Below are 22038 nucleotides of genomic sequence, written 5' to 3'. Positions count from 1 at the left end.
AACAAGATAGATATGCTGGATTTCGTATCACAAAATCACAAGTCGAACACTTCCCAAGTGTCTAGGACTGTGTGATGTATTTTCGGATGATGCGTGCAGATCCCAGTAGGGTGGCCTTTTGCAGTTGGTAGATCGTGATTTTGTCAATGTCTGTTGTTTCCAAATGCCGGCTGAGATCTTTTGGCACGGCACCCAATGTGCCCATCACCACCAGGACCACCCGTACTGGTTCCTGCCAGAGTCTTTGAAGTTCAGTCTTGAGGTCCTGAGAGCGGCTGAGTTTTTCCTGTTGTTTTTCGTCAATGCAACCGTCACCTGGGATGGCGACATCAATGATCCAAACCTTTTTCTTTTCCACAACTGTGATGTCTGGTGTGTTGTGTTCCAGAACTTTGTCAGTCTGGATTCGGAAGTCCCACAGTATCGTTGCGTGCTCATTTTCCAATACTTTTGCAGGTTTGTGATCCCACCAGTTCTTTACTGCTGGGAGGTGGTACTTGAGGCATAAGTTCCAATGAATCATTTGGGCCACATAGTTGAGCCTCTGTTTGTAGTCTGTCTGTGCGATTTTCTTACAGCAGCTGAGGATATGATCAATGGTTTCGTCGGTTTCCTTGCACAGTTTGCATTTTGGGTCATCAGCTGATTTTTCGATCTTGGCCTTAATTGCATTTGTTCTGATGGCCTGCTCCTGAAATGCAAGGATCAGGCCTTCTGTCTCCTTCTTCAGGGTCCCATTTGTGAGCCAGAGCCAGGTCTTCTCCTTATCAGCTTTTCCTTCAATTTTGTCAAGGAACTTTCCACCCAATGTTTTGTTGTGCCAGCTGTCAGCTCTAGTTTGTAGTGCGGATTTCTTGTACTGATTTTTTGTCTGCTGTGCTGTTATTATTATTATTATTATTATTATTATTATTATTATTATTATTATTCGTGTCAGAAGCGAACCGAGGGTACAGTTGTAATGTATTTAAAAACAATGTGTTGTCGAAGGCTTTCATGGCCAGAATCACTGGGTTGTTGTGTATTTTTGGGGGTGTATGGACATGTTCCAGAAGCATTCTCTACTGACATTTCGCCCAGATCTATGTCAGGCATCCTCAGAGGTTGTGAGGTATATTTAAAACCACAAACAACATTAAAAACTTGGCATTATACTAAATATCCTTTGACCCAGTAGCTGACGACTTGGAGTGCCTCTCATGTGCTATAAGGAGGTCCTCCATTGTGCATGTGGCAGGGCTCAGGTTGCATCGTAATAGGTGGTCTATCGTTTGCTCTTTTCCACACTAGCATGTTGTGGACGCCACTTTGTGGCCCGATTTCGTAAGGTTGTCTCTGCATCTCGTGGTGCCAGAGTACAGTCTGTTCAGCGCCTTCCAAGTCGCCTAGACTTCTGTGTGTCCAGGAGAAAGTCTCTCATTTGATATCAGCCATGGATTGAGGTTCTGGGGTTTAGCCTGCCACTTTTGGACTTTTGCTTGCTGAGGTGTACCTGTGAGCATCTCTTAGAAAACTATTTCTTGATTTAAGGCATTGGCGTGCTGGCTGATATCCAAACAGAGAATGGACCGGAGATGTCACTGCCTTGGTCTTTTCATTATTGGCTGCTACTTCCTGGCAGATTTCAGGTGTTTCAATACAGGCTAAACAGTATAATTTCTCCAGCGTTGTGAGGCGTTGACATCCTGTGATAATGCGGCATGTCTCATTAAGAGCCACATCCACTGTTTTAACGTGGTGAGATGTATTCCACACTGGGCATGCGTATTAAGCTGCAGAGTAGCAAAGCACCACCTTCTGATCAACTGAGATATCAGAACCATTGGACTTTGCCATTCGTTCCATTCTGGAGTCAAGCTGGAGGATCTACAGATTGCTAGACATAACATATTAATCAGTGTTATTTCTAGCCATGACACTTATAAATGTGAAGGACTGACAGGACTTGAAATTAGCTAACCTGGCTCAGGCTGAAAAGAGGTGCAGCTGAATCTAAAAGCCACCCATTCCCCACCCATTGCTCTGTGCAAGGCTAAAATATCAGGTCGTCTATGAGCTCAGTGGCTCAGTTTAGCTAAGGCGTTACTTTTAAACTGTAGGTCAAACACACCCATGTCATCTGTAATATGAAGATCATAATTACGGGCTATCTTTCGGAGTTGCTGGGAAGATTGCTAGGGTAGTGGGGAGGAATTCAACCCATTTCATATTACGAATTGAGCCATGAAAAGTGATATTTTAAAAAGCTAAACGACACCAGGAACTATGACATGTACTGTAACAATTTGCTGCCAAATCCTAAATGTGCATACATGAATTCCTTTCCTCCAATTTATGATCCAGAAAACAGTAAACTGTCCAAGGGAATGTCTTTTTAAAAAGCTTATCACCAGTCTAATCTACAGGATGATGTGTTAATAATTTTCCTTTCCTCTTAGCTAGAGTTGTTTGTTTGGTATGATTGTGTCTTTGCCAAATGCCCAGCGGCTCGGAAGGATACGGCTAGTTTTCAGCTTGTTTTTGTTGCTTCAAAGTCAAGTCATTCACCACTGGAACTTTTCCTCCTCAGTTCAAGTCCAGTTTTATTAAAAGGGTTTTTGCAAAAATAGCATCAGTCTGGGTTGCTTGACCTGCAATATTTTGCCTTTCAAATGCGTTAGCATGGTCTGTAAGGAATCTGTTTTGACCTTGCTTTTGGTTTATGGTTAGATGCTGTAAAGGGATTGCGAATGACTGATTTTCCTCTGGAGGACTTCTCTGTTTGAATCCGCAGAAATGGATGTGTGCAATCTCTGATGGTTGCATTCAAATCTGTGGCTTCCATAATTATCTGAATTCAATCATATAATGCGTTCTGTAAAGCAGCTGCATTTCTATCATATTTTTCTTCAAATCTTGTACTGTAAAACCATTTTCACCACATTTCTCAAGCCCAGGCACGTGCAAACTTTGGTCCTCCAGGTGTTTTGGACTTCAACTCTCACAATTCCTAACAGCCAGCGGCTGTTAGGAATTGTGGAAGTTGAAGTCCAAAGTACCTGGAGGGCCAAAGTTTGCCCATGCCTGCTGTAGCCCAATAGCCTAATGATATGTGTGGACAAAAGTGTCCATTATCCCCAGTCAGCATGGACCTCAAACAAAAGCACATGAAACTGCTTCTTTGCATTGCTGTGTGTTTTCCGGGCTGTATGGCCATGTTCCAGAAGCATTCTCTCCCGAGGTTATACCCACATCTATGGCAGGAATCCTCTGAGGTTATGATATATATCCACAGATATATAAACTTGCCTAGTTTCTAACAGACCTCATAACCTCAGAGGATGCCTGCCATAGATATGGGCGAAACATCAGGGGAGAATGTTTCTGGAACATGGTCAGACAGCCCGGAAAACTCACAGCAAACCAGTGATTCTGCTCATGAAATTATCCAGCAACACAACAAACTCCTTTTTTATTTGTTCATTCCCTTGCTGTTTTGGCTTCCATACCTTCACTTTTAATTGTGACTATGCCTCATGCAATAACTGAAACTTTCTGAGTGGTGCACAACATGAAACCAAAAACCTGCATTATAAAAACAGAACAAAACACAATGTAAGGACATAAGCATGGTTCCCTTATCCACAAGACTGGTATTTGAGGCTTCATTTATCCACATCCAGCAAAATAGGTCTTCTCTAGGGGAGGGCCTTACAATTCTAGGATTCTATGACTATATAAGTCATAGAATAGATAAAACCAAAGTAAATTTTTATGTTGATGCAAGATCTGAAACCAGGCGATCTGTCTTGTTTGCAGAAGAAGTGGCTCTTCAGGGTCTCACATGGCTTCCTGCTACTTTGCTTGTTTCTGCCTCTTATCTGAATTGGCTTCATCAGCAAGAGCAACGGCTCAGGGCTGATAGGTTTCCTGACCTCCTTTCTCATGTGAAATATTCTGTCTTGGGCAAAATCCCAAGTCTTGCTAAATTCCAGTACAATTTCCCTGCTTATTATGAGCGTGTTGTGTGTATAGAGCTTTGAATACCAAAGATATGTGCAAAAGGACTTAGTGCTGCTTAGAAACCTGTTTTCTTTAGCCCTCCAGCACAATTTTATGAGTTACTTCTGCAGGACATTCTGTCAGAAGTTGACTATTGTTAGAACCATGCTGGAGGCCTGGAGAGAACACTTCTTTAGGCATTACTAGGTCCTTCTATGTGATTCTATGGGGTGTTTTGGTTGGAAATTTTAGGTAAGAAAAATAAACTTTCCAGGTTATACGTGAACATTGTAATACACGAGGGTCCCAAGATGGATCCTTCATGTAATATATTGAAGTTTAATTCAAATGAAAGCCTTACACCTATCTTATATTATTTTTAATTTGCTATATATCCTGCCTTTCTTCTACAATGGGATTCAGCGTAGCATACAATATCTACAAAACCAATAGAGCTTGAACAATAAATGGTCCAAAAGTTTTTAAAATATCGACCAATCCAATTAAAGCATGATTGCTAAGACATTAAAAAGCACATACAAATCATATTTTGTTGTTAACTGCCATCAAATAGATTTAATAATATAAAGTAATAATATTCTTTATTTATATTTCATTCTATCTCCTCGAGAGGATTTAAAACAGATTACAGGTACATACTGTATACGGCAAACATTGACAAGGAGCCAAAATCTTTGACAAGGAGCCAAAATCTTTGGACTGAAGCCAGTGACATTGCCAGGGAAGACACACTCTGTGGTCAAAAAGAGAAACCTCAATGTATGACAGATATAACTCTTCAATAATTTTGACATATTTTTTGAAAGAGCACATTAATGTTGCCTCCTTCTCCCCCAAGTGGCTAAAGGCTAGAGATGTTGGGAAAGATATCAGCCCAGAAAACCTGCCTTTTTGGACTTTGCACATATCCAAAGATGGTGCACATTTTCTCTTGTGTATACCAAACAGCTAAGTCAACATGCACACCCTTAGGTCAGTTCAGCAGAAACCATCCAGGATGTGGTATATTATAGAAACGAGCACCACTTGGTGTGGTTAATTGTTGTGTGTTATTTATACATGATATGATACTTCTGGCTTCCTTTGTTCTAAAGCCTTGGTTCTGCGAGACAGAATAGAGAAGGTGAAGAACAAATACATGAAAGAATTTTGTTAGAGTCTAAAAGACACTGGCCACATGGATGATTGTCATAATTCATAGCTATACCTGAGTTTCATCCTCCGAGTGTGGCTTGCTGTTCAATTTGCTGTTATCAATTTGGTTGTAAAATGCAAACCTAGAGATCTCCGTGAGTCCTCATCATCAATAGCATAGCTCACATCTTGCAAATTCAGGGTCGTGGCTTCCTTGGTTGAACTAATCTCCCGCTACCGTTGTCTTCCTCTTTTTCAAGCATCTCTTCCATTATACCTAGCATTATTGTCTTTTTCAGTGAGTTGCATTGTCTCATTGTATGACACCTTCTGTCCAGTCATCTTGTTAATCTAATCTACTTAGGTAGGATTGAGAGGATAAAACAGAACAATCTATGGTATCAATGCAATACCTGAGGTTATTCTGTTTTATCTTCTCAGTCCTCCTGAGATGTTAGATTAAAAGACAGTCAGAGCAATTTGGATCATCCCCTCCCACAAGAAATGAAGTTACTAGTGACACAGCGTGTGTGACTCATTGACTCAAGAGTTTATCAGACAAAATCACCAGTTCATATCTCGACTGTCCTTCCATGGAGTTATCAAAAGGCGTTAAATATATTGCTGTCTTTGCCTATGCCCCATTCCCCCCATCTGGAAAACGGAGATAACACTCCTATTTGGACCCCTGATACTCATGTCACCTGGAGGATTCTGTGAATTCTGATTCAAATACTGTAGTAGGTTTCCCAACTTTGGCACTAGCCTACTTTATGGGGTTGTTTTATAACAGGGATGGGCAGCTGTGGAGGGTCCTGGGCTTATTTTGCAGTCTACCAGATCTCACATTGGCCATGGCCACACCCCTGAAATATTTAGTGAAATTGGAAGTGGCTTCTACGTACTTTGGATCTGGTAAGTTTTTCACTCTTTTAGGGTATTTAGGGACCAAAACATTGAAAGGAAGGCAATTGTGCTTCTTAGAGACTTCTGGAGGTGTGATTTGTTGGGCAATGGGCTTATTTAAAAAAGACCTTCCCCATAAACAAACAGCAGAGTAACTTATTAGCAGCAGCATGACCCAGCACCAGTAGCCCAAAAGTGATACAGTAGATTCTCACTTATCCAACATAAACGGGCTGGCAGAACGTTGGATAAGCGAATATGCTGGATAATAAGGAGGGATTAAAGAAAAGCCTATTAAACATCAAATTACATTATGATTTTACAAAGTAAGCACCAAAACATCATGTTTTACAACACATTTGACAGAACAAGCAGTTCAGTACACAGCAATGTTATGTAGTAATTACTGTATTTACGAATTTAGCACCAAAACATCACAATGTATTGAAAAGATTGAATAGAAAATCATTGACTACTAAAAGGCAGACTGTGTTGGATAATCCAGAATGTTGGATAAGCGAATGTTGGATAAGTGAAACTCTACTGTAGAAAGAACAAAAACATGCAAACCAATGTCATCTCTTCCTTGGAAGGCTTTTCTTTGTAGCAAAATAATATGGTTGCACTATTTACAAAAACAAGGTTTCCATAACAAAAATAAAGTTCTTTATACAGTATAGTCTCACTTATCCAACATAAACGGGCCGGAAGAACGTTGGATAAGAGAAAATGTTGGATAATAAGGTGGGATTAAGGAAAAGCCTATTAAATGTCAAATTACGGTATGATTTTACAAATCAAGCACCAAAACAATCATGTTTTACAACAAATAGACAGAAAGGGTAGTCCAAAACACAGTAACATTATGTAGTAATTACTGTATTTATTATTATTTATTTATTATTTATTAGCGACATTTATATCTTGCCCTTCTCACCCCGAAGGGGACTCAGGGCGGTTTACAAGTATATATACATACAATATATTATATTATACGACTATATTGCAATATTATTAGTAATATTGCATGTAATATAAATATACAATTATAATAGTGAATTATAATTATTATTACATTGTATTACATCATAATATTATTATTAATTTATGAATTTAGCACCAAAACATCGCAATATATTGAAAACATTGACTATAAAAACATTGGCTACTAACAAATTGACTACAAATAAAGATAGAATTGCATAAAATGAACTTACAGTAACAACGTTGTTGGAAATTAAATCCATAAAAAGTTCAATCCTTGCTGTCTAGAGAAACAACTGTGGATCCGGGCAGGAGGCAAACTGCATTGGATAATCCTGAACATTGGATAAACGAATGTTGGATAAATGAGACTCTACCGTATTTCCTTCTTTACTTCCATGCTGGGCTTCTTTCTCATTGAGATAAACAGCTTTGGTCTCACAGAGCCTCCTCTTATGCCGAATTTACACAGGAGTTCCACACAGTAGCTTTTATACACAACAGCCTTTACACTGGAGTTTCACATATGAGGCCTTCAACCTGGAGCTTCTCTCACATTAGCTTTACACACAGTAGCCTTCACGCTGGAGCTTCTCTCACCGAAGCTTCTCACACTGGTGTTCTAAAACTCCTCAGGCTGACACTAGCTTTGGCCCACTAATTCTAGCTGGCTTTGGCCTACTCGCTCTCCTCAGGCTGACACTAGCTTTGGCCCACTAACTCTAACAGGCTTCGGCCTACTCACCCTCCTCAGGCTGACACCAGCTTTGGCCCACTAACTCTAACAGGCTTCGGCCTACTCGCTCTCCTCAGGCTGACACTAGCTTTGGCCCACTAATTCTAGCTGGCTTTGGCCTATTCACTCTCCTCAGGCTGACACTAGCTTTGGCCCACTAATTCTAGCTGGCTTCGGCCTACTCGCTCTCCTCAGGCTGACACTAGCTTTGGCCCACTAACTCTAACAGGCTTCGGCCTACTCACCCTCCTCAGGCTGACACTAGCTTTGGCCCACTAATTCTAGCTGGCTTTGGCCTATTCACTCTCCTCAGGCTGACACTAGCTTTGGCCCACTAACTCTAACAGGCTTCGGCCTACTTGCTCTCCTCAGGCTGACACTAGCTTTGGCCCACTAATTCTAGCTGGCTTTGGCCTACTCGCTCTCCTCAGGCTGACACTAGCTTTGGCCCACTAACTCTAACAGGCTTCGGCCTACTCACCCTCCTCAGGCTGACACTAGCTTTGGCCCACTAATTCTAGCTGGCTTTGGCCTACTCGCTCTCCTCAGGCTGACACTAGTTTATTAAACCCCTTCAGTGCTTGACTCACATTTTTGTAATTAAAAATACCTAGTTAATTTTTAATGTATCTGATGCTTTTTAGGATTTTGTGTCATTTCAGTTGTTGGGAGGATGGGCCATGGAGAGGAACACACCATCAAACACCCATCGCAGGATTGCATGCCACCCATGAACTGCAGGATATTCATCTTTGTCGTACAGATTACAACAAAATGCATGTGGAGCTTTTAAGACAATTTTGAAGATTTGTTAATATATGGTGGATATATTCCCATCAGGACTGTGGTTACCTGAAACTGCAGATAAGACCAACTCCATTGAATTACTGTATATACTCAAATATAAGCCTAAGTTTTCAGCCCTTTTTTAGGACTGAAAAAAAAAACCTGCTCGGCTTATACTCGGGTGAGGGTCCTGGTGGGCTTATATTCAGGTCGGCTTATACTCAAGTATATATGGTATATTTATTGTTTTTCTCTATTATTATTGGTATTGTTACATTTATTATTTTACTCTACTAATTATTATTATTACATTTATTTTTTTACTCTATTATTGTTGTTACTTTTACATTTATTTTACTCTATTTTTATTATTATTAACACATTTATTATTTTACTCTATTTATTATTACATTTATTATTTTACTGCATTTATTATTATTATTACATTTATTATTTCACTCTATTATTATTAAAAGGATACATAAGCACATTTACATTGAAGAAGATGAAAATAATGATTTGATCAGAGTTGAATAGTCATATCTTAAATTACAGTTTGATGTAAAGATTCAAAAACATTTAAACTACTGATGCCTCAATTAATGTAATTTTATTGGTATCTCGGCTTATACTGGAGTCAACGTTTTCCCAGGTTTTTTTGTGGTAAAATTAGGTGCCTCAGCTTATATTCGGGTCGGCTTATACTCGAGTATATACGGGTACATCATTTTTAATCCCAGCATGCCATAGAGTTGTTCTGGAGAATCTAGAAGTTCCTTGAGATGAGATTTAGAATTGGCTAGTTCCTTTAGCTTGACTCTGTGATAACCTCCATGAGAAGCATACTATAGAAAAGTACTGGAGACCTAGCAAATTCCTAGAGAAATCATTTCCCCCCAGGTGTAGCTAAATGAAGCTGTATGCGCTCCACAATTATGGGAATATTACTGTATCCAAGTCCTCACTCAGCAGTGAAGATGAGAAGTGACTTTGGAAGTCTAAGGGCCCTTCCACACAGCCATATAACCCAGAATATCAAGGCAGAATAACCCATAAAATCTGCTTTCAACTGGGTTATCTGAGTCTGCACTGCCATATATCCCAGTTGAAAGCAGATAATGCGGGATTTTGTTTAGCTGTGTGGAAGGGGCCTAACATAGTACAAACCAGACATCATTAACTCCTTGGTGAAGATAAATGTAATGCAGATTTAACAATCCTTGAAAAGTTTGACAATGTTATGTTTGTTTTTTCGTTTCATTATATCTTTGTTTTAACTGTCAGATATCTTCTTTTTCTCTCGTACCCAAACAACCCTATTGAATATCAAAATAATTAATCTGCAGACCAGTTTTGATTTGTAGAAGTCTTCCAGAACTGAAAGGTTTATAGCACCTTGTGATAAAGCTATTCATTAAAGCTTTCCTCCCTTGGCTGAGAATTCTAGAACTTGATGTTTTTGTCCCGCTTTTTGTCTTATAGGTGATGTTCACATTGCGCTGGAGCATGCCGTTAATCCAATGAATTGTCAGAACGATGAAACAACGCTTTCTTATAACATGCATGTGATGTGAATAATCCTGGAATGCATGGCCCTGTCAAGAAATGCTTGGCTAGAGAAGATCATCTTGTTGCTGGAAAACGCCGTACAGGGATTTCAAAAAAATCTTATTTGCTCCATTTCACAGTAATTCAGATGTGTAATTACACACAGTTCTGGTGAAGACTTCTAGGGATTCTTTTGCCTGTTATATACAAGATTAACAAGATGATTGACCTGAGCTTTCTTACTGATGAGGAACAGGAGGCGATTCTGAAGGTGCTGCAGAGGGATGCCGATTTGAAAAGAGCCGAGGAGGAACGGATCAGGTGAGAGTCGCCAATCTATATATATAAAAGGGTAATGAAATTTCGGCCTAGGACAAAACAACAAAACTACGCATCCCAGAAACACTAAACTTGGCAGCACAACCCCTCATCCATGCCTCTATGTTCATACAACAAAAAGAAAAGAAAAATAAAGTCCTAATTAGAGGGAGAGGAATAATTCCTTTCATCCAATTGCTGCCAGTTAGAAGGCTAAGCTCCGCCCACTTGGTCTCCTAGCAACCCACTCAGCCCAGGGGACAGGCAGAGTTAGGCCTCACTTAGGCCTCTTCCACACTGCCTATAAAATACAGATTATCTGATTTTAACTGGATTATATGGCAGTGTAGACTCAAGGCCCTTCCACACAGCTATACAACCCATTTATAATGGACTTAATGTAAGGTAAAACCTTTACCCTTTACCTTAACTACCACCAATTCCTCAATATTTTATTTCCTATACCACCATACTTCACCACAGCAACGCGTGGCCAGGCACAGCTAGTAAGCCTATATTGCAGGCAACTACAATGTGGTTGTGTGTATTTAAAACCTGTTGACACTGTTTCTTTCCCAATACTTATGACATTAAGTCATTATGACATTATGACATTAATACTTATTTCCATACACTCCTTCCTCCTGCTGAGTTAATTGAATGCAAACTACTTTTGCACTTTAAATTCAGTTTGCAGGAGTTGAAATAAGCTGAGGATAAAGGGGGGAAAATGGAAGGAATAGAGGGAAACTGGGACATTTAAAAAGCAATTGGAAACAGAAGATTAGAATCATAGAATCATATAGTTGGAAGAGACGCCACGGGCCATCCAGTCCAACACCCTGCCAAGAAGCAGGAAAGTCACATTCAAAGCGTAGATTAATCAGAACTGTGTCTGCCAAATTGGGACAGTTGAAGGATATGCCATCCATAGGATCACCATAAATTGAAGCCAATTTGATGGCAAAGAAGAGCAAAAACATCATTTATATTTCAGCATTTTTCCAGATCTGGGATCCAAAGTTTACATACCAGATTAAAACACATATTTAAAACATATATACATTTTATTTATTTATTTAAGGTGTCAGAAGCAAATTGAGGGTACAGTTATAATGTATTTAAAAGCACAAAGTAAAAAACCTGGCATTATAGGAGATTTCCTTTGACCAGAAGCCACTTGGAGTGCCTCTGGAGTCACTGTGAGAAGGTCCTCCCTTGTGCATGTGGCAGGGCTCAAGCTGCATTGTACTAAGTAGTCTGTGGTTTGCTCTTCTCAACACTCACATGTCGTGGACTCCACTTTGTGGCCCCATTTCTTAATGTTGGCTCTGCATCTCGTGGTGCCAGAGCGCAGTCTGTTCAGAGCCTTCCATATCTCCTAGTCTTCTGTGTGCCCAGGAGAGAGTTTCTTATCTGGTATCAGCCATGAATTGAGGTTCCGGGTTTTCGCCTGCCACTTTTGAACTCTCGTTTGCTGAGGTGTTCCTACGAGTATCTCTGTGGATCTTAGGAAGCTGTTTCTTGACTGCAGGCATTGTCATGCTGGCTGATATCCAAACAGAGGATGGACCGGAGATGTCAATGCCTTGGTCCTTTCATTATAGGCTGCTACTTCCTGACGGATGTCAGGTAGTGTAGTAGCGGCTAAACAGTATAATTTCTTCAGGGGTGTAGGGCGTTAATGTGGCATGTCTCTTTAAGGGCCACATCTCCTGTTTTAATGTGGTGAGATGTATTCCACACTGGGCATGCACATTCATTATGTTCAGGTTTTCATAAAAACATGCAAATGGAATTTAGTTAGTTATTAAAACACTAATTCATTAAAAAATAGTTAAGGACAAAAACACACTAGCCAAAGTGAACCAACTCCTATACAAATAAAGTAGCAGAAATACAAGAATAATAAACAATTTACTGACATGTCATGGTATCACAAACTAGCTATCTTAGTATTATTGTTGTTATTATTTAAATCTTCCTTTTTCCTCTCTAAAACAGAGACTCAATGCTTCTCTGTCTACTGGCAAGGCTGTCCCTATTTTCTTGTTCAAACTTTTGTTTGCATCCCATTTTCGAATTTAGTCTCAAAAATATGCTCTAACTATGTTTTGGGTTTTGCAGAATGTTCCCAAATAAGCCCTTCTCAATGAAAATGGCACAGTGTGCCATCTATGTAGTGGATGGTTTATGGACTGAGCTTGCCAATGTCCGTTGGATGTGGATTGGGCTTGCACACTTATTGTTAGGTTGTTCTCAGTAATTACGGTGCAGGAACCCTCAACACATGGAAGCACACAATAAAAATAATCTGGCGCCTTGGGGCTTTGACCACCATGGCCACTGGCACCATGTAGTCTGCACAAATCAAATGTTGTGGTTGTGTTTACACTGGGAGGAAACCACCTCTGGTCTCCCAGGTCTTCTTTTATGACAGATGGCTCTAGGATAGCAAGCAAGGCTTTTCATGGGGACACAACCTCCTGCTTTTCACTTGCTTTTTAGACTGCACAAACTAAGGAGGAACATGAAGATAGTTTTGCCTGCAACAAGCATTCCCTCACACCCATAATTTCTGGGTCTGATGGCTGGAGATCTAGTTAGTTGAGTCTTGTAGAATAGTTTATTGCTGTTGTGTGCCTTCAAGTCATTTCTGACTTACGATGATCCTAGGGCAGACTTATCACAGGGTTTGTTCAGAGGGGCTTGGCCTTTGCCATCCTCTGAGGCTTAGAGTGTATGACTTGCTCAATATTACCCAGTGAGTTTCCATGGCCAAGTGGGGATTTAAACCCTGGTTTCCAGAATCATAATCCAACACTAAAATCACTAAACTACGGTAATTTAGAAAGGGGGGGGGGGGTTAAATATTCTCACAATTCTGTCCTGGTTTTGGAAAGGGGATATTCCCTGCTCTGCCCTCTTCTTTCATCCTTGTTCTGAAGCAGCAGAAGAGTCTTACTTCCTCTGGTCATTGTGGGAAGATATGGATGGAAAACTCCACAGACCTCAATTTCTACTTGCAGATCTTTTGACCACAGTGATCAAATTTAGGGGCTTCACTGTTGGCCGGCGTTGCAAGGCCTTTGGGATCAAATTACACCCGAAATGAAAGAGGTTTCCCCAAATTCTTCTTGCTACTTCAGGAGTGGATGCTTTCTTTTAAAATGCCACTGAGGGTTGAATCCAGCGGTTCAGCCGAGAGACTGGAAGCTTTTAGTTCTTCCATTCTTGAACTGTATGTAGCCCACATGGTCATTATATAAGACAGAGTGGGCAAAATGTGGCCAATGGGTTCTTCTGTCATAAACTTAGATTTCACTAAAGAAGGGAACAATTAGTGTTGCAGGGCTGTAAGGTAATCAAATTCAGACATATCCATGGTTTCAAGGTAACCATAGTCCAACCATAGTACACCTATGGACACACGTCTCTCATATATCAGTTGTTTCTGGACTGGACATTCCTTCTGGTATTGTACTTATCTGAAGACAGTCAAAAGTGTATGCTGTATTGCCATCTCATTTCTAAGGCAGCCCAAGCAGTGTTTAATTTATTTTGATAGCAATAAGAGCGATGCTTTGTTAGAGGAGATATGCTGGGATTTGTGACAACTAGGTTCAAGTCTTTACTGAGCCACAAGACTTACTCAATAACCTGTGACCAATCATTCTCTCTTAGTTCGACTTACATTAAAGGATTGTTTTGAGTTTAAAGGGAAGAGGACAACATAACTAGTTGCAACTAACAAAGAAGAAATACTATAAAGGATGCCAGGGGTGTAATGGCATGCCCGAGCCTATGGGAAAAAGTATTGCGTCTGGTTTTACTCGGGGGCTATCTATATACCTTCTGTTAAGATCAAGACCCTTAACATACAGAGGCACTTTAGGCAAGGTGAAAAGATAACCAAAATGAGTTTACTGAAAACAAGTCGAATAAAGGGTTAACTCCACCTGGGACTATTGTAAGATAGCTTAGAACAATACATTATGAAAGGAGATTTTGCTGGTTGCAGTCATCTCTCTGGAGTCCTTGAAAGTCTTCTGCCTCTGATGCAAAGTGATGGTTTATAAGCTGGTGCTCATAAACTATCTCAATCTTCTTTCTTGTGAAGCTTAAGTTGGTCAAAAGCTTCTGTTGTCTCTGGGACTGGTGGTATATTAATAATGGCTGAATGCAGGTGTTTTGGATTGCTTGTGTCAGGTCCCTGGCTGCAGAGCACCAATAACCTTACACAGAGGCCAGTCTCTATCTAATATCTTTATTAAAGAAATATATAAAATCAATAAAAACAAGTGAAGAATATAGTTCAGAAGCAGACCTTTCAGATGAGGTCAAATATAGTCCAGAAATGTATTGTCCAATATAAGATATTAGAGTTCAAAGTTTTAATCCACTTGACCGAAACACACACTTTGCCAAGCAATAGTGTGGGGAAATAGCAGAGTCTTAGAGTCCAATGAAGCTTGACAACAAGGCTGGAAAATAACTTGATTCTTGGCTAGATCCGTGACTGGAGACAAGGCAAACGTGAAGCATGAAACAGAGTCCGTGGTAAAACCGTGAGGCAGGGCAAGGCTTGAAGCTTGATCCGGGAAGCAAGGAACTGGGATTACGAAGTCCACACACGATCTCTCTCCTCAAGCTGATCAATTGACTCCGCAAAGAATCCCTCGTGCCAAACACCTATATTGGGTCTCGTTTTCCCGCCAACAGAACTCTTTCCCTAGAGAACGAGAAGCGAAACCCAACTCTGTCCAGATGCATGACTCCTTAGAATTTCCCAAGGGAAACAGACCTAATCAGCCATTTGTTTGGCAGCGATTCTTAGACTTCTCCAATTAGCTTCCCTGACTCCCCTTTCTCTAGAATAAATTTCCTTCCTGGGAAACGGAGGGGAGTTCTGCCCAAGGCCTGTTTGGCTGAATTCTTGTGGGCAAACATCAACATCCTGCAGGTGAAGAGACTCCAGTTCTTGTTGAACCGGCGAAAACTCCATGTTTTCATCTTCATCTGCCACAATAGTACTAGGAACAGGACTACAAGGCCCATGAGTCATCACAGCTTGGGCCTAGATTTACCAAAAAAATGCCAGGGCCTCTAGTCATTGTAGCTCTGCTGCAGAAAGAAGAAGAGTTTAGCAAGAGAGCTCTGTACTGGAAAATGGAATAGACCAAGTAAGGCTGGCCTCTAATGGGTTTTTATGCTCTACCCAAAACTAATACACACTATTGGGAAAACCTATAAACAGGGGAAACTAAAGCAAAGGAGGGGGAAAGGCAGAGCCAAGACTTCACAGGGGGTGCTTTGACTTTATAGACCAGGCATGGGCAAACTTTGGCACTCCAGTGGGCTGTTAGGAATTGTAAGAGTTGAAGTCCAAAACACCTGGAGGGCTGAAGTTTGCCCATGCCTGATTTAGATGTTATTTGAGTCCAGCTCCCATTAGCCTCTGCTAATATGGGCCATGATTGTGTATTCCTGCATAGCCATGGGTGAATTTGTAGTCTCTTCCAACTCCAAGATCATAAATCAGGATACCATAATATCTGAAGGACTACCAGGTCTCCATCCCTGTTACAATGCAAGTCGTGTTTCTCTGTTTTCTGTTTGTAGTTGATGCTAGGATGACTTGGAGGTCTCTCATTCATAGGGTCGCCCTAGGTCAAACTCTAAGGCAGTTAACAATAACAAAGACTTAACAGGACTGGATCACAATGATATTGGAAAACAAAAGTACAAGGGGTTTCTTGTCTCTTCAGTTTATCAGTAATTGTGGAGCTGCATCAGGTGGTTTGCGGAGAAGGGCTGCTAGAATTAAAGTTTGTTTTTGGCAACAAGAATTAGTGACGGAGTTATTCCTGCGGTTGAGTGGCAATGCAGCGTGCGAGTCAGGAGATCTCCGTTCTGTTGTTTCCTGGAACTGTCCTGAACATGACCATGTTTTTAAATCCCCATTTATCCTCTTCTGAAATAGTGAAGCTAAGCAATAGTAAAGAATCTTACAATGTAGTCAGATCTCTGTAACCAAAGAACCCATATCTGTGAGTCGTCCCCCCCCCCCAATACTCATGGGGGGGGGGGAATGATCTATCTAGGAATCCAGGCAATTCTGAGGCAGACATCTCCTGGAAGTTACCATAGTGTTGCGATGGTGGACCTACCAACTTCCTAAAGCCGTGGTTCTCAACCTTTGGATCCCCAGATGTTTTAGCCTTCAACTCCCAGAAATCCTAACCGCTGGTAAACTGGTTGAGATTTCTGGGAATTGTAGACCAAAACACCCAAGGACCCACAAATTGAGAACCACTGTCCTAAAAAGAATACAGTATTCCCTCACTTATTGAGGGGGTTACGTTCCAGAACCACCCGCAATAAGTGAAAATCCACGAAGTAGGGACACTATATTTATTTTAATATTTATACATTTTAAGTCTTTATCAACAAATTGTGTGTTGATAAATCACCTCCTTCTCCTCCTGTTGCTGTTTGGGGTTTTTTTCAGCTTCTCCTTCCTCCCTTCTTTAGTCTGTGAATTGTGATTTTTTATGATTTATAATATTCTTTTAGAGTTTATTGAAAAACTGAGAAACAGCGAATCCCTGAAAAGTGAACCGCGAAGTAGTGAGGGAACACTGTGCTTCTCTAGAAATCTAAGGGTCCTCTAATGTATATTTAGTAAGCTGGGACCAGAAGTGAGGTAATTCAATAGCATTCAGTTGTGTCTACAGGTTCATGTAACTATGGATGTATCTCCCATAGAGAGCTTATTGTATGGCAGCCCTCTTGATCAGGCATAGGTAAACCTTAGTCCTCCTGGTGTTTTAGAGTTCAACTCCCACAATTTCAAATAATCACCAGCTGTTAGGCATTGTGGGAGTTGAAGTCCAAAAACATCCGGAGGATCGAAGGTTGCCCATGCCTGCTCTACATACAGGAGTCTTCCTGTATAAGTTGAAATTATTTCTGATCCTTACAGTGAATGTAAATGTTGGATCTGGATCTATCACCTTGATGGAAAGGACAAATACATGAGGAAGGAGTGTTGAACCTTTCTATTCATCACCTCCCTGCACAGCCTCTCTATATCTGTATCAGAGCTTGTAAAACAGTAGTTCTCAACCTGTGGTTCCCCAGATGTTTTGGCCTTTAACTACCTGAAATCCTAACAGCTGGTAAACCAGCTGGGATTTCTGGGGGTTGTAGGCTAAAACACTTGGGGACCCCAGGTTGAGAACCACTGTTGTAAAGGTTGCTTTTTGGGGGCCACAACTCCCGGAATCAAGATGTCTGCATAGGTTTTGGATTGTGGGAGTTGTGATACAAGAAAGTAATTTTTAAGCTCAAGCTCTACATGCTTCTGTCTCATGCAATTATAGTAAGATCACCCATAACTGCAGAATCCATGCCCACAGCTTCACTTATCTATCTTTGGGGGCAGGGAGGGATGGGCTTTCTAGAATTTGTAGACCCTCCAGAGTGTTTCTAATATGGTATACTTCCCTTGGAGTTACAACAGGGCCTAGCAAATTTGAGGACCTAGCAAATTTTGAGCAAGAATCTCTCTCTAGAAATCTTTAGGTCCTCCATGACAAATCTGTGGTGTGCTAGGACTGGAAGTTGGGGTATTTAATGGCTTTTGGGTCATATCCATGGTTTTGGTTAGTTATATATGGCTGGAAATGTATCCCCTGTGGATATGGGGATCTCCCTGTTTCATTTATCCATGCCCAATAAAATTTGTCTTCTCTGGGCATTTTGTAAGTCCTCCAGCTCAGTTTTATGGTATATTTGGGCCAGAAATCCTTCATTTTAAAAGGGCTTGCTATTCATGGTTTTGTAGTATCCATCTGAAGTCTGGGAACGTATCCCTTATGGATACAGGGTTTTACTGTAATTACGCCATCCAAGAAGGCTCTACTCATCCCAAATGTCAACATGCTGGTAAATCTGATGGGCTTTCTCTAGTTGGGACTAACAATATGATTTAGACCCATGTACAAGGTTTACTCGGGTGGAAGTCTTCTTATTCAGCCATGAATTGAATACATATTGCATAACAACAACAACAAAGAAAACACAATAGCATATGTAAGGGAATGTACACATGTGTAATTACACTAACAGGACTAGAGTATTGGAATTAATTATTTTTCAAGTTTCACAGTTAGGAGAGATACTTGTGGAATGAAAATGGTTTTGTGTCTACATGGTTGGGTGTGCTTTCTATATGAAGTAAATATTTATTTTATGCTGTTAGTTCACATCAAGCATCAATTTGCTTAAAGGGTTGTTATCTGCTGGTAGTAATGACTGTGTAAACAAGCCCTGATATTTACAGAATCTGCACCTCCCAAGTGCCATTCAATTCAGGTTCTTGTAAGGGAGGGTCTAAAACAGGCATGCACAAACTTCGGCCCTCCATGTGTTTTGGACTTCAACTCCCACAATTCCTAACAGCCAATAGGCTGTTAGGAATTGTGGGAGTTGAAGTCCAAAACACATGGAGGGCCGAAGTTTGCCCATGCCTCCTCTAAAATGTGTGCTGGACTTACATTGATTCAAATTGGAGAAGAATATCTCGGTGCATGTAAGAGAGAAAAAGAATAAAATTGATCCACTAGTATCTTAGGAAACATCCCAGAGCATTAAAGATCTTCAGGATGCTATTAATCTTGGAAACTAATCTGCAGCCATTGTTCAATACATACTTGGCTTAATGCTCTGTTCCTTGAGTTGCTGTCTTCTAGAGCACTGCCTCTTAAACTGCGGGTCCTGACTCAAATGGGGTCCGCTTCACTCAATGTTGAGATCCTGAAAAATCTGGTGACTATAAAAGTTTTTTAAAGTTCACCTAATGGCTGTTTTAGACATGTACAGTAGAGTCTCGCTTATCCAACATAAACGGGCCGGGAGAACGTTGGATAAGCGAATATGTTGGATAATAAGGAGAGATTAAGGAAAAGCCTATTAAACATTAAATTAGGTTATGATTTTATAAATTAAGCACCAAAACATCATGTTATACAACAAATTTGACAGAAAAAGTAGTTCAATACACAGTAATTCTATGTAGTAATTACTGTATTTACGAATTTAGCACCAAAATATCATGATGTATTGAAAACATTGACTACAAAAATGCGTTGGATAATCCAGAACATTGGATAAGCGAGTGTTGGATAAGTGAGACTCTACTGTATTAGGAATCTGTTGTGTAGTGTTTACAGTAAATTCGCCAATAGATGCTTCAGCTGCACTTCATAAAAAGCCTTGAAAATGCTGATTTGTTATCACCATTTGATTTTTTAAAATACCTATTTGATATACCTGTATACCTAGGGTTCTGTAAAATTTTCTTTGTCCAAAATGGGTCATGAAAGGAAAGGTTTAAGAAGCCCTGTCCTTAACCACTTGCAGTTTTTGAACTGTCTTCAAAAGCAGCCTCTATAGACAGCCTTGTAATAGTCCATTCTGGATACAACTAAAGCAGAGTTTTGAAACTTCTTTAAAAACGACAGCTACAAATGTGTTTAATACTGCCAGCAGTCCTTTGAATCTAGGTGACTCAACCTTGATACGATTACTTGGGTCACACCCTTTGTCAGTGAACTAGAGAAATACAGAGCTAAGGGAAGTGAATCAAAAATGTTAGATTCATCATACATTACGTCAGTCTCTTTTCTATGACAAAGCCATTTTCAATATGTCATAACAGATGTCTCAATATAAGATAAAGCAAAGGAGTTGAGCCTCCCCAGACTCTAAGGGTACCATGGCTCAATGCTACAGACTCATGAGAATTGTATTATTTGATAAACTGAATTGGAGATTCTTTAGATCCTTAACAGAAAAGATGGATTTGGGGACCAATTACATATAGATAAAATCCCTTTACATATCATGGATAAAATTAGTTTGCAACACTCAAAATGCAAAGATCCTAGTCAATAGATATCTAACAAGCTCATGCAAAATCCAGAAGGAAAAGAGACAAGGCTGTCCACTTTCCTCACTACTTTTTATCCCCCCAATGGAAATCTTGATCAGGAATAGTAGACAAATAAAGACTTTAGAGGAGAGCACACATGAGGTCAAAGTTATACGACAAAGACATTCGTAGATGATTTGATGATAATCTTGGAAGACCCTTGAATAGAATGGAACCATGACTGAAAACACTATAAGAATATGGAGAAGTGGCAGGATTTAAACAAACAAAAATGGAGATAGTAACTAAAAACATGAAGGAAGAGGAAAAAATAAGATGGGGAAACATTGCTGAATGTTAGCCAAAACAAAAGAAGAAACAAAACGAGAGATTTGTTGTCCCACCCAGGTCATTTACAATGTGTTAATATGGTTCCTTGGGGACAGGGTATTATTTGGCCAAGTGGTGGTTGCCCTTTCTCTCAGTGTAGTTGCCCACTCCATTTAGGTCTTTCTTCAGGCAGGGCTTAATATTGACATCTGAATGTGATCACAATTGTATTGTTTTTCCTCATAAAGCTGGCATTGAACAAAATCAAACAACTGAATGACCTAGGGAGCTGGAGTAAATTGTTTGGAATCTTTTTTATTTGCATAGAATTGTATTTCAGAGTATTTAACATACCTTTTTGTTCACGAGATGATATACAGTAATGAGAGAAGACAAAGTTATGCATTATAATATAACTGGTATTTTAGTTCCCTTATGACCAGTCACATTTATTCAAGTGGTCTTACACAATAGCAGGTGAGGAAGGTCAGTTATACTGGAAGAGTTTTTATTTTTAAAAGGTTGTTTGAAAGCCTGTTCTTTAGGTAAGCAAAAAGCAGCATTGTGTAATAGAGCTGGACTGGGGCTCCATGGGACAAGAGTTCAGATTTGCACTCAGACATGGAAACTCCTTGGGTCATCTTGGCCAAGTCATATTTTCTCAGCCTTCAAGAAATGCAATTCAAATCTTCCGCTTTAGAAATCCCTGATGCTACCCTACCTGTGTGTGTATTTGCTTTCAAGTCACCTCCTGATTTATGATGACCCCATGAATTTTGTAGGGTTTTCTTACACAAGGAATTCTCAGAGGTGGTTTTCCTACTTCTTTTCTCTGAAATTGAGCCTACAGCACCTGGTATTCATTGGTGGTCTCCCATCCAAGAACTGCCCAGGTCTTATGAGGCTTAGTTTCCAAAATCAGATAGGATTTGGTGTCCTTTGGATAGTTAGGCCTGCTGTTCCCCTGCCCAGGTTCTTTTTAGGCCCTGTTGTTCTGCTTTTTTTCACCTGGTATGGAGGAAACTTGGGGCCCCCGGTGGCGCAGCGTGTTAAAGCGCTGAGCTGCTGAACTTGCGGACTGAAAGGTTGCAGGTTTGAATCCGGGGAGCGGAGTGAGCACCCGCTGTTAGTTCCAGCATCTACCAGCCTAGCAATTCGAAAACATGCAAATGTGTGTAGATCAATAGGTACCGCTCCGGCAGGAAGGTAATGGCACCCCATGTGCTGGCCACATGACCTTGGAGGTGTCTACGGACAATGCCGGCTCTTCGTCTTAGAAATGGAGATGAGCTCCAACCCCCCAGAGTCAAACATGACTAGACTTAATGTCAGGGGAAAACCTTTACCTTTATCTACC

At 40.4% G+C, this 22038-nt stretch overlaps 1 protein-coding gene and 1 long non-coding RNA gene across 9 annotated transcripts in view; one reads left to right on the top strand and one right to left on the bottom strand.

The window, feature by feature from the left end:
• Positions 1 to 8470, bottom strand: part of LOC134297979 (uncharacterized) — a 35976-nt gene extending 27506 nt beyond the window's left edge. Inside the window, exon 1 of the long non-coding RNA XR_010004935.1 lies at positions 7260 to 8470. This is a non-coding gene — a long non-coding RNA (uncharacterized LOC134297979). The remainder of the gene's footprint in view (positions 1 to 7259) is intronic.
• Positions 1 to 22038, top strand: part of sytl2 (synaptotagmin like 2) — a 93004-nt gene that overhangs the window by 30129 nt on the left and 40837 nt on the right. For all 8 annotated transcript variants that reach the window (XM_062977078.1, XM_062977077.1, XM_062977075.1 and 5 more), the window contains exon 2: positions 10031 to 10417. In XM_062977078.1, coding sequence (XP_062833148.1) covers positions 10317 to 10417 — 101 coding nt within the window. In that variant the 5' untranslated portion in view covers positions 10031 to 10316. The remainder of the gene's footprint in view (positions 1 to 10030; positions 10418 to 22038) is intronic.

Source organism: Anolis carolinensis, chromosome 3 (assembly GCF_035594765.1).
Source record: "Anolis carolinensis isolate JA03-04 chromosome 3, rAnoCar3.1.pri, whole genome shotgun sequence".
Taxonomy (NCBI): Eukaryota; Metazoa; Chordata; class Lepidosauria; order Squamata; family Dactyloidae; genus Anolis; species Anolis carolinensis.
The sequence above is the reverse complement of the archived record's forward strand: the minus strand, read 5'-3'. Positions and strand labels throughout refer to the sequence as shown.